This window comes from Ammospiza caudacuta, chromosome 6, assembly GCF_027887145.1.
Source record: "Ammospiza caudacuta isolate bAmmCau1 chromosome 6, bAmmCau1.pri, whole genome shotgun sequence".
In the NCBI taxonomy this organism is placed as follows: domain Eukaryota; kingdom Metazoa; phylum Chordata; class Aves; order Passeriformes; family Passerellidae; genus Ammospiza; species Ammospiza caudacuta.
In genome coordinates, this window is record NC_080598.1 from 18,582,387 (window position 1) to 18,593,021 (window position 10,635).

Consider the following 10,635-nt stretch of genomic DNA (forward strand, 5'->3'; position numbering starts at 1 on the left):
GCGCTGATTCATTGCAATAAATTGTTCCCATCGCGGCGCGGCTCGGTCATCGCCGCCCGAGCAGCAGTGGGAACAGCAGCCGGAGCCACCGCCGGGGAGCGAGGATGAAGATGCAAGCCGAGGTGATCCGCGAGGGCGAGCTGGAGAAGCGGAGCGACAGCCTTTTCCAGCTGTGGAAGAAGAAGCTGGTGGTGCTGACCAAGGACAGCCTCAGTCTCTTCCCCGACGGGCACAAGCGAGCCAAGGGCAAGGAGCTGGGCTTCGGCTCCATCCTCAAGGTGGACTGCGTGGAGCGCACGGGCAAGTACATCTACTTCACCATCGTCACCAAAGACCGCAAGGAGATTGACTTTCGGTGTCCGGACCAGAGCTGCTGGAACGCTTCCATCACCATGGCCCTCATCGACTTCCAGAACAAGCGGGCCATCCAGGACTTCAAGAGCCGCCAGGAGATGGAGCAGGCGGCGGGCACCCAGGAAAGGCGGCTGGCCCGGGCGCCCTGAGCCGCCCGCCCGCCCGGCCGGCCCGGCCCCAGGTGAGCCCGCCCGGCCCCTCGGCGCTGCTGCCGCCGCTCTCCGTGCGCTTTCCGCTCGATCCTTTACAATTATTCATTCCCCGGCGCCCGCTTCGCGCAGCCCGACGGGCTCCGCGCTCCCTCCTGGCCGGGCGCGCCCCGAACCGCGCCGTGCTGCCAGCCCGGGGCTTGCGGGACACGGCCTGTCCCGAGCCACCGCGGGGGCACGGCCCTGTCCCGAGCCAACGCGGGGGTCTGGCCCTGTCCCGAGCTATCGCGAGGCACGGTGCTGTCCCGAGCCATCCTGTCCCGAGCCATCGCGGGGCTCTGGCCCCTTCTCCGATGCATGGCGGGGAATTTCTGGTGAGAGCCGCGCTTGTGCAGTGTGCCGAGAGAACGGTGTGGGGGTGGCGGGCAATAAGTAATGGCACTTGGCAGTGCTTTCCTCACAGAATCTGCTAAAAAAAAAAAAATCTGTGAAAATAAATGCTCAGCGCTTACTCTCCCTTTAAAGCCCCTCATTATTTTTTTTCCTTTGCCTTGTTGTGCTGCTTGTTTTACTAACCTTCTTCTCTTGCTACCTTCAGAGCTTACCACTGGATGATAAACCAGATCGAGTGTCTTGGACTGAAATGGGACAGGGTACCAATGAAGGAAAGCAAAGAAGAGAGCTGGAAGCAGCTTGGTTTTCTCCAAGCCCGTTGTGGCTGCTGAGCAAAGAGCCCTGCGCTTTGCCTGAGATGCATAAAGAAAAACCAAAGACTTTCATACAGCACTTCTAGCAAAGCGTCCACGTGCTTTGAGTGGCACAGCTTTGTGAACTATTATCTTCTATTTATGAGATGCAAGGAAGATTCAACACTGACTGGTGGTGTTAAACACAATTTAAATTATTTGTAGTATCTATATTTGTATTTATTTTGTTGAATGTCTTTCAGCAGTTACTGGTCTTAATATTGCTTTTGCATTAATGTGTCCATTCCAAATAAATTACTTGAAATGTTCACTTTTTATTACTGTACTCTGGGCTGCAGTAACTTTTGTTGAGGCATATCTGTGGATACAGGCAGTGGTCAAGTGGCTTAAGAAGAGTGGGTAAGGCTTGGTTTGTGGTGCCCTGGACTGGGCAGTGGGAGGTGGAGAAAGCCCAGCTAACCCATTTGTGTTTGACCTTTTCTCCCAGCCAGGGAGGGAGAATGTGTTGAGGTTCAGTTCTGGTCAGTGGTGGAGATAGAAAAGCCTACCACAGCTTGCAGAAGTGCTCCTCTGGAAGCTCTTTCCCACAAAATCCAGTAATGGCAGCTGCAGAAGGTGCAGGAGCTCCCTGCCACGGAAAATGCTGCTCTCTGTGAATGCCCTGTGTCCTCCCCAGCCCCCATAGCTCAGTGCTGTGCTAAGGCACAAAACTGGATTCCTGGTTTGGGAATGAGAGCGCCAACGCTCCATGGATTCCTCAGCTTTGTAACAAAGCAAGCTGAACTCGCTCTCCTCTCTTCCTTCACCTCTGCAGTCTCTAGACAGAGTTAAATTTCTCCAGGATAACAGAAGAATGGAGGCAGGATCTTTTTCCCCTAGCACCCAGACCAAGAAACTTGGAGAAAAATTACCTGATTTTTGGATAAAAGTGCTGAGGGTTTTTTTTTGTGAGGCTCAATTCTCAGTAACTAACCTGGGCTTCTTCTAGAGCAATACTGCAGCACACAACTCCATTCTGGCAGTCAGGACTGTGAGCGCAGCACACAAAGTACTTGCTCCAAACTTGGTCACTTCCAGCAGGTAATTTCCCCTTCCCAATACCAGCGCAATTCTTGCAGGAGACTTTGTACTAGAAGAAGTTGCAAAGTGTGTAATTACGTAAGCCTGTAGTAAGAGCAAGAGATACTTAGTACAGGGAGGGGAAAAACCTGGAAGGAGGGTTGGCCCAGTTTCTGGAAGTGGCAGGGAGGCTCTGGCACTGCTGCCGGGTATGTCGGGGCTTTGCATCCTCGTCCCTCGTTGCTGGCAGCTCGTGCACAGGCAGGGTTGCACACGACTGAGCTGTGGATGTAGCAAACCTCTGGCCACAGCCTTTGAAAGCCTCAGTGCCCCCTCTAACCTGAGAATGCTGGAGATGCATTTAATGCAGAAAAACAACGCTCAAAAGCAGATGTGTTTTACCCCTTGTTTTTTCTTGGTACCATTTCAGAGCACTGAAATAAAAGGCCAAACCAGAGCAAAGGCACTGGCTCTTAATCCCTTCAGTTTCAGTGAATCCAAGCAGGAATGCTGCCTGACAACAGCTGAGGTTGGGGGCTGTTTCCTGCCCTGACAGCCACTGCTGAGGGGGGTTAATGGGAGGAACCTGATAGCTCCAGGGGTCCCATGGCCCCCAGTTGCTCCAGCATGGCTCCAAGACCTCTGCAAACTGATCTGTCCCTTACTCTAGAGGCAAATATTGACAAAATGGAAGGATTTGTTCAAATTGTTTTATTCTAGATTTACAGAACAACAACAACCAAAAAAACCCCTCAGGAATTTGTTTCTATGGGAAAGATAAGGGGGTTACTTTCTTGCAACTCTTTTATTGGCTTTTCATCTCTTCCAGTGGGATTTTACTCTTCAAGAGGAAAACAAACAAACCTAAATTGACCATTAACTGTAAATAGCCAAAGGAAGAGACTCCAAATTGTTTATATAAAACTCCACCAATGGTTGGACCCACCGTCCGGGTCAGGGGCTGTACTGAGGCACAGATCCCAAGCATGGCACCTAGGAGAGATGGCAGAGACACACAGGGTGAGAGCAAGTCCTGGCATGGAAAAGCAGAGAAGGTCACACAATATCCCCTTCATCCCTGATGCTGCTCCCCTCCAGTAGCAGCAAATCACTTCAAATGGTTTCTTGCATTAATTTATAGCGGTCCAATTAGGGTTTGTTCTGGTTAGGGACTCCTGCAGGCACAGGGACCAGTTTCCACCACGAGCCAGCTCAGCTCTTCCCTGAGTGGTCTGGGCAGCCACAGCACTGCCCAAAAGGCAAAGTGGGTGCTCACCAGGGTCCAGGGATGCCTTTGGCACCACAGGGTGCTGCTGAATATCTCACCTGGCAGGGCTGGTAACCACTGCATGGGATTAGGGATGGAGAGGTAATTTCTAGGGTCATGTTTGAGCCTTCCTAGCAAATCACACAGATTCTTCCAATCTCCTAATTACCTGAGTGGGCCCTGCTCCACCCAAGCTACTACTGCCATTTATTCTCTAGTCTGAAACAGAGAAACAGCTCTCTAGCAGGAGTGAGAGGGTTAGGCCTAACTAGGTCTTTAAGAATAAATAAATAAAACCACAGATAAAGACAGAACCCCCTTGAGATACTCCCCACCCCCCTTTGCAGAAAGAGCGGATATTTCCATTTGGATGGATATGCGAGCCCTTGCCCTGCTGGGCCGGTTCCCCCTCCAGCAGCTCTCACATTTGCATCTTTAGCAGGAACCCAGCAGATGGGGAAGAACCTCCAGTTTGGCAAAGGTGAGGTTTTTTCCACGTGCAGACGGATGGCCAGGACATCCCCTGAGAGACAAGGCTGTCCCACACACACCCAGTATGCTCTTTTGTCCTGCAGTTTTTGTTCAGGACAGCTGTCATGTTCAGAGGAGCAGAAAATACCCGGCCAGCCAGCAAACCATTAGCCCCCAACACTGGGAGGAACAGCAAGCTGGCAGTGTGTTCAATAAAATTGTGCCCAGCTCTGAAATGATGTTTGCAATTATTTTTTACTATCAGTATGATTATTTCAGCTGCTGGCATCAGTTTTCCACTAAGATACAAGCTGAGGTGCTGTCACCACGTGGCTGGGAAGGATGAGGAGAATGCTGTCCTTTTTGCAAGAAGAAGCAGAGCAGGAGTGTGATGTTTAACATGGGCAGCCACGGGGAAATGATCCCCAGCTCCCAGAGAGAACAGGCAGCCAGGTGTTCGTGTAATGCCGGGCAGCGACTGCTGGGCTTTTATCAGCGTGCTTAAAATACTTGTGCAATGAGCCCAAGCCAAGGGTGTAGCCATGTGGAGAGGGAAATCTCCCGGGAAGCGCTGCCGAGCGCTCCTCCCACGCATGGGAACACAAAGGCGATGGGTGGGACCTTGCCTTGACCCTTTGCCAATGGGAACCATCCCACAACCACCAAACTCTCTGGGCAGGTTTTGCAATTATTTTTTCCCCTCTAGGTATTTGAATTAAACTAATTACTACGTGCAATTGCCAAACTGGCTCTTATGATTGAGGAGGCACTTTTTCCCCTTTCCTTTTTTTTTTTTTTTTTTTTTTTTTTTTTTTTTTTTTTTCTGGAGCAGAAATCCATCGTCTTAAAAGCCCAGGCCCTCCCTCTGCACTTCTCCAACATGCTGCTGTGAAAGATAATTTCTGTTTAATGGGCTTAAATTAGATCCCTCGTCAGACGCCCTCGGGCTTTGGGACATTGTAAATCTCAGCTCTGCAGCACGACCGTGGCTCTGTGGCAAAGCTGCACATGTGACAGATCTCATTGAAGGCAAGACCTTTAACTGGGACGAGTCACCGCCTCAGCAGAAAATTTCCTGCATTGCTTCGCGCAGCTCTGCCAGAGCACATGCTCACCTGCTTTGTCACAGCTATCCCGCCTTCTGCACCTTCCCTACTCTTTTTTCTCCCTCCCCAGCTTTTTTCCGTTCCTTTTTCCCATACCTGGCACGACCTGTGCCGGCTGGGAGCCGATCCTCCCCTCCCCTCCCAGATCTCCTCTGCTCCCGCAGGTTTCAGGGCTGGGTGCTGGCGGCTCTCCAGGACGGGCGACTCCTTTCCAGCTCACATCCTGTTGCCTCTCAGATGATGGTGCTGGCCCAGATCAGCCACACGCCCATGGGGCAATCGCGTTTAACCATTAGGTCACTGTCGCCAGCGGCCGCCTTTGAACCTGCAGAGCTCCAGCAAAGCTGGGGGGTTCAGCGCCCCAAGGCCTGCCTGGCTGCAAACTCTCCTCTCCTCAGGTTCTGATGCACAATAAAATCAGAGCACACGGGCCCGTTACGCACGGACGCTCTGCTGGGCTTCCTGCCTCCCTCCCTCGGGAACGGGGGGATCTGTGCAGGAACAAGACCTCCATTCTTGGGGAAGGACCGGGGCTGACAAGGAGTGCTTGTGTGGATGCAAGTCCCCCTGAGCTCCGGGCTGCCCTCCCACCAGCTCATGCGTTCAGCTGAGCAGCACGTGCGTGTGGGGCTGGATTTTCTCTTCCTGCCTTTGAAGATGAAGAGAAGGAAAAAAAAAAATCAAAGGGAAACTAATTAAATCATTATTGCTACCTTTGCTTCTGCGCAAAGCCTGAGCTTTGAGAGCAAGCAAAGAGCAAGTGCCAAAAGCATCAGCCTCGGAAGGAAGTGACCTTGGATCGGATCTAAGGCAGGCTGATGGGTGCAGGGGATTGTGCCCTGCCACCTCCCACTGCTCTCTTTCTGAGACGCCTGTTTAAAATGAAAGCATGGGTGACTCAGTGTCTAGCGAGGGCGGACAGGCTACACTCCTGCAACGCCCCATCCATGCCAGCCCCGTGCTGAGATGGACACCTGAGCTCAGCCCAAACTCCAGCTCCTTCAGAAAGCCTCTTCCTGAACCAAAGAAAAACCTCCATTGCTTCTACAGGCTGGAAGCTGACCAAAAATATCAGGGAATGACAGCAGCAAGGCTCAAAAGTGATACTTCCAAAGGCAAATTCTCAATGTGTGATTTCCTTGCATTAGCTAAAAGTTGTTGCAAGGGAGCGCTGAGGTTTTCAACACAGCAACAGGAAAGCTTTTTCATAAAACCAGATTTCCACACTTATGGTAGGGGTTTCTAATGTGCCACCAAAAACCTCTCTTTGCAGAGCCGGTCTCGGGCTCACAGAGGAAGGAGCAGCCTTCAGGCTGCTGTATGGGTGGAGCAGCCCTTGTGGGTGCCACCCACGGCCAGGGATGGATGGCAGGCATTTCAATGGCTGCATTTCTCTGTGAGACACCCACGCCAGCACTGTTGCAGCTGCTGTGGAAGGGCAGCCCGCTGGCTCTGCTGTGTCAGGCATTCCTGCCTTCGCCCGGCCCCTGCTCGGGTACATCCAAAACAAGCACAGGACCATTAGTACCTCTTTCCCCATAAATATTGTAAGGAAAAAGCACAGTTTGAAAGGCGTGGGCCAGGAAGGAGTGGCAGAGACAAGGTTTTCCCTCAGTTCCCAGTGCTCCCTGCCAGAGCATCCCTCTGTGGTACGCCCAGTTTTGAGCCAGCTGTAGCTCTGCCTTTGTAGCAGCACTTGGCATGGCATCAGCCTGGGATGGACAGGCAGGGGAAAGCCCTCAGTCGCCCATGGCATCCCCGCATTACCTGCAACCTGCTCCTGAGCATCTGCACAGCTCTGCCTCCATCCTGCCCTGCAATCCCACCCTGGCAAAGGGGGACCATCCATCCCGCCAAGGCACAGGCTGGCCTAACAACATAGGCAAGCAGGGAGCAGGGTGAGGCAACTAAACCCCTTTTCCTCCCTCACCAAAGCTTGCCTCCGGGCTCCAAAAGCTAAGTACTGCTCTGGTTTTCCTCACAAAACCCCTTTGAGAAGAGCCTGGATGAATTCCAGCTTGGTTGTGTGTCCCAAAGCCCCTTGGTGCCCTTCCCCGCTGGCTCTCCCTCCCATGAACATTGCTCCAAGTCATGAAACAGCAAATTTCTCCCTGGCTGAGCAGAGGGGCTGATACTCTTCCCAGGGAGGTGAAGACTGGGGATAAATGGTCCTTACAGGTGGAAATATCCCACTTGAAAATCACAGGCTCCCAGCAGTTGTAGGAGATGTGGTGGGTCAGCTCTACAAATAAACTATTGAAGTGATTTTCAGAAAAGCTCTTCACCCAGAAACATCTCAAAAGTGCTTTATAAACTTTGCTAATGGGCTGTGCAAACTACAGCTCCCATTCTTGGTAGGGTCTGTGCAGACGTATCTGCTCAGACAGCTGCTAGGGAAGATGAAGGGTGCAGACTGGCATCCTAGAAAGCCTCAGCTAAAGCAGAGACACTCTTGGGTACGTGGTCTGGGAGCAAACCCTGAGAGGGCTTGAGCAAAAGACACAAACCAGGTTAAGCCAGCTCCATCCCTGCACAAACTCAGCCAGGCTCCCATGACAATAATGTAGGCATATTTCCTTCATCAACAGAACTAAAGCTCCAGGTATAAAGATTTAAGTGTCTACCACTGCTGTCTTGCACAGGGAAATACAGGAACTCTCCTGAAACAAGGCCAAAACAGAGAGAGGGGGCAATTATTGCATCAGGCAAAGCATGATTGCAAACAGTAATCCAGAATCCCCTCCTGAGATACCCTAAGTCAAAAGGTGTGAACAAGCAGCCCTCTCTGACACTTTCACAGTGGAAAAGCAGTGTTTTTTGGTTTTTTTAACATACTTTGGCTTTCCATGGAAAAGAGAGCTTGAGAAAGCCTTCCCTTTCTGTGCCCACCACTGTGGATGTCAGCAGGCAGCACAGGACAGAACAACCTGCCCAAGGCTGTTCAAGTCCATCCTGTATCAGCCCCACCATTCCTGTTCGTTCATCGGCTCTGCCAACACCCATCGTGTGCCCACTCGGATGTGGGTGTTCACCCACTGGTACCCCAGTGCTCCACAGCTGTGGTGGGAGCTGGGAAGTGCCCAATGGACTCAAAGCTGAGAAAACACCAGCCTGACCTTTTTTGAAGAGTCTTACCAGTGTCGGAGGGGGGCACGGCCTTGGTGAGGATGCTGTCGGTGATGGTGGCCAGCATGCTGAAGGCAAACACCAGCGGCGCTGCAATGATGCAGTAGTGCCACACTGTCCTCATCAGGGCCTAAGGGACAGCACACAACAGACCACAGATCATCAAAGAGCTCACACGGTGACTTTGTGGCAAGAAACAACCTGGAGGAAAATCACGAGTCAAACCCATGACTTAGGGAAATGGTGGGAGCCACAAATGATACGTGGTGGTGCAGCCTTGGCCATTGTGGGGTCTTTCACAGCCTGCCATTTGTCTGCAGTGAATTATTCCAAGCATGCAGAGCAAACGATACCCTACAATCTGGCAGCACGTTTCCCCGGCACTGCTGTGGGTATTTTTAGCATCTGGGAATTAGTGACGTCCCTTCCCCCTGTCTTCTGTCTTGTGTCCAACTCCCGAGGAAATGTTGAACAGCAGATGTATGTGGTGTACTTCAGGAAGCTTCCATTACCTATACAAAACAGCCTAGAGAAGGCTTTTTGGTTCATTATCATAAATAATTAAAACTAAACCGAGCCTGTCAAAATAAATGAGCATGGTGCATTATGTAACACCGTACCTTTGGGATTTTTAATCCTGTTCTGCTGCTTCCCTGCTAATAAATTCACCAAATTCAGTAATCTGGAATAGGTCTTCTGGCCATGAGTGCACATTAGCGAGCATAATTAGGGAGAGTAATGATTTTGTTATTGCACATATTCTTAGCGGAGACATCCCTCCAGCTGTTTAATGCTGAAACAAAAGCGGTGAGGCTCCCTAAGCTGTAGGGCTGGAGCGGCTCCCAGCTCATTCACAAGCCCTACTGGTCAAATGAATGGATTTCTCTGGGGCATGGAAAGGAAATTCCCCCTTTATTGCAAGTCTTCTGCCCTAACCCATGTCTCAAGGTGTGTTATTGTGGCTGGAAACTTCTGTCACTGGTTTAGCCAGAAGTTTCATTCTCTGGAGTTCTCTGTCCTAAAATCTGGTCCCTGCCTCTCGGCTACAGAAGATGGAGGAGCCCAGAGACATTGCTCACTAATGACTTGGAAATGTTGAGGTTTATTCCTAGTTCCCCTCTAGAGTTACACTCAGCCAGGTTTTTCTCCTCAAAGGGGCTCTTTGCTTACATTTTGTTTAAGATCTAGGCACTTCTGATTAAGGAACCAGAGAAGAAAGACAGAGGAACAGGTATTTGGTACATAAACAAAAGGAAGGAGACTAATTCCTTGCTAGGGCAAATGTCATTGCAGGACAACATTGCAGAGCTCATAGAAAAAATCAGTTTTAATCCCTCATGCTTTGTACAGACTCCCTCATGGGCTGGAGCAAGTGAGCAGAAAAGAGCAGAGGCATATCTTGTGTCTCCTGTTAAACAAGGGGAAATGGCTCCTCACTTCCCAGGGGCTGAGGGAGAACTGAGCCAGGCAGAGCCCAGTCCTTGCTACTCCTCAGCTCTGGGTGGTGAATAGTTTTTCTGAGGTGAGCAGATCTGAAAGCAATTTTTAGGTGAGAGGCAGAATCGGGAATCTCAGCAGACAACTCGAAAAACAAATGCCTGGGAAACGCAGACAGGATGAGGTACAGCCGTGCCTTCAAACAAAGGGAAAAGCTTCCCCATCGCAACTGCCAAGCCCTCCCACAGCCCTGCCCACGCTCTCCCAGCTCACATCTGCAGATCAGACACTGGTTCTTCCCTCCTCTCCTTATCCAGGTGTTACTGCCGAACTCCCAGCCCACCCCTTCCCTTCTCCAGCTGCATGTTGCTGGGAACATCCTGCAGCCTCTTCCCAGCTGCAGCACTGTCTGTCTGCTGCTGCCTGTGCCAGCCTTCCAAAAACACCCCAGCCCACCTCCCCTGCCTGTGACACCAGGATGGGTTCTGGAGTGTCTTTATTAACAGCTCGCCTTTCTCCTCAGTTCCATCCTTTGGGGCGGGGAACTGCTGCATGTGGAGGCCACATGCTGCAAGGGCACAGCAGGTGGGACGCTCCTCCACCAGCAGCTGTGAAGGATTAAAAGCTTCACCCAATAAGTTCTGCATTTGGGGCTGCTGCTGTGACAGCCCTCATCCCCACCGAGACAGAAAGCCACCCCAGAGCGGATGTGTTCTTGGCAGCCACTTGGACAGAGCGCTTTTTAACAAGGCATCCCAGCTGCATTTGCCTATGAATAGCTGTCATGGGAAGTCACTGCTGACCCTTGTACCCAGGCCCGTGCTGTTAGGATGTCCACAGCCCTCTGGGCTTGGCATAATTAGCAGCTCTAAGATGATTTCCCTTCCTGGCTCCTGGTTCTCCTCCCTGTGCAGCCAGTGTGAGCCTTCCTGCACTGGGACATCTGTGCTGCCCCGTGT

General features: G+C 51.5%; 2 protein-coding genes across 2 annotated transcripts in view; one reads left to right on the forward strand and one right to left on the reverse strand.

Annotated features, from left to right (window-relative positions):
* The first annotated feature begins 33 nt into the window (after nt 1–33).
* Nucleotides 34–1,535, forward strand: PHLDA2 (pleckstrin homology like domain family A member 2). The gene is made up of 2 exons (XM_058807515.1): nt 34–535; nt 1,102–1,535. Exon 1 carries the CDS (start codon nt 105–107, stop codon nt 501–503), a length of 399 nt encoding a protein of 132 aa, XP_058663498.1. The 5' UTR covers nt 34–104; the 3' UTR covers nt 504–535; nt 1,102–1,535.
* Nucleotides 1,536–3,066: 1,531 nt separating this feature from the next.
* Nucleotides 3,067–10,635, reverse strand: part of SLC22A18 (solute carrier family 22 member 18) — a 58,780-nt gene continuing 51,211 nt past the window's right edge. The window contains exons 9-10 of the mRNA XM_058807402.1: nt 8,249–8,369; nt 3,067–3,262 (exon numbers count right to left, since the gene is read on the reverse strand). Coding sequence (XP_058663385.1) covers nt 3,075–3,262; nt 8,249–8,369 — 309 coding nt within the window. The 3' untranslated portion in view covers nt 3,067–3,074. The remainder of the gene's footprint in view (nt 3,263–8,248; nt 8,370–10,635) is intronic.

Bases quoted from the DNA above. Each gene is read 5' to 3' on its own strand.
- PHLDA2 (XM_058807515.1), top strand. From the start codon at position 105: ATGAAGATGCAAGCCGAGGTGATCCGCGAGGGCGAGCTGGAGAAGCGG.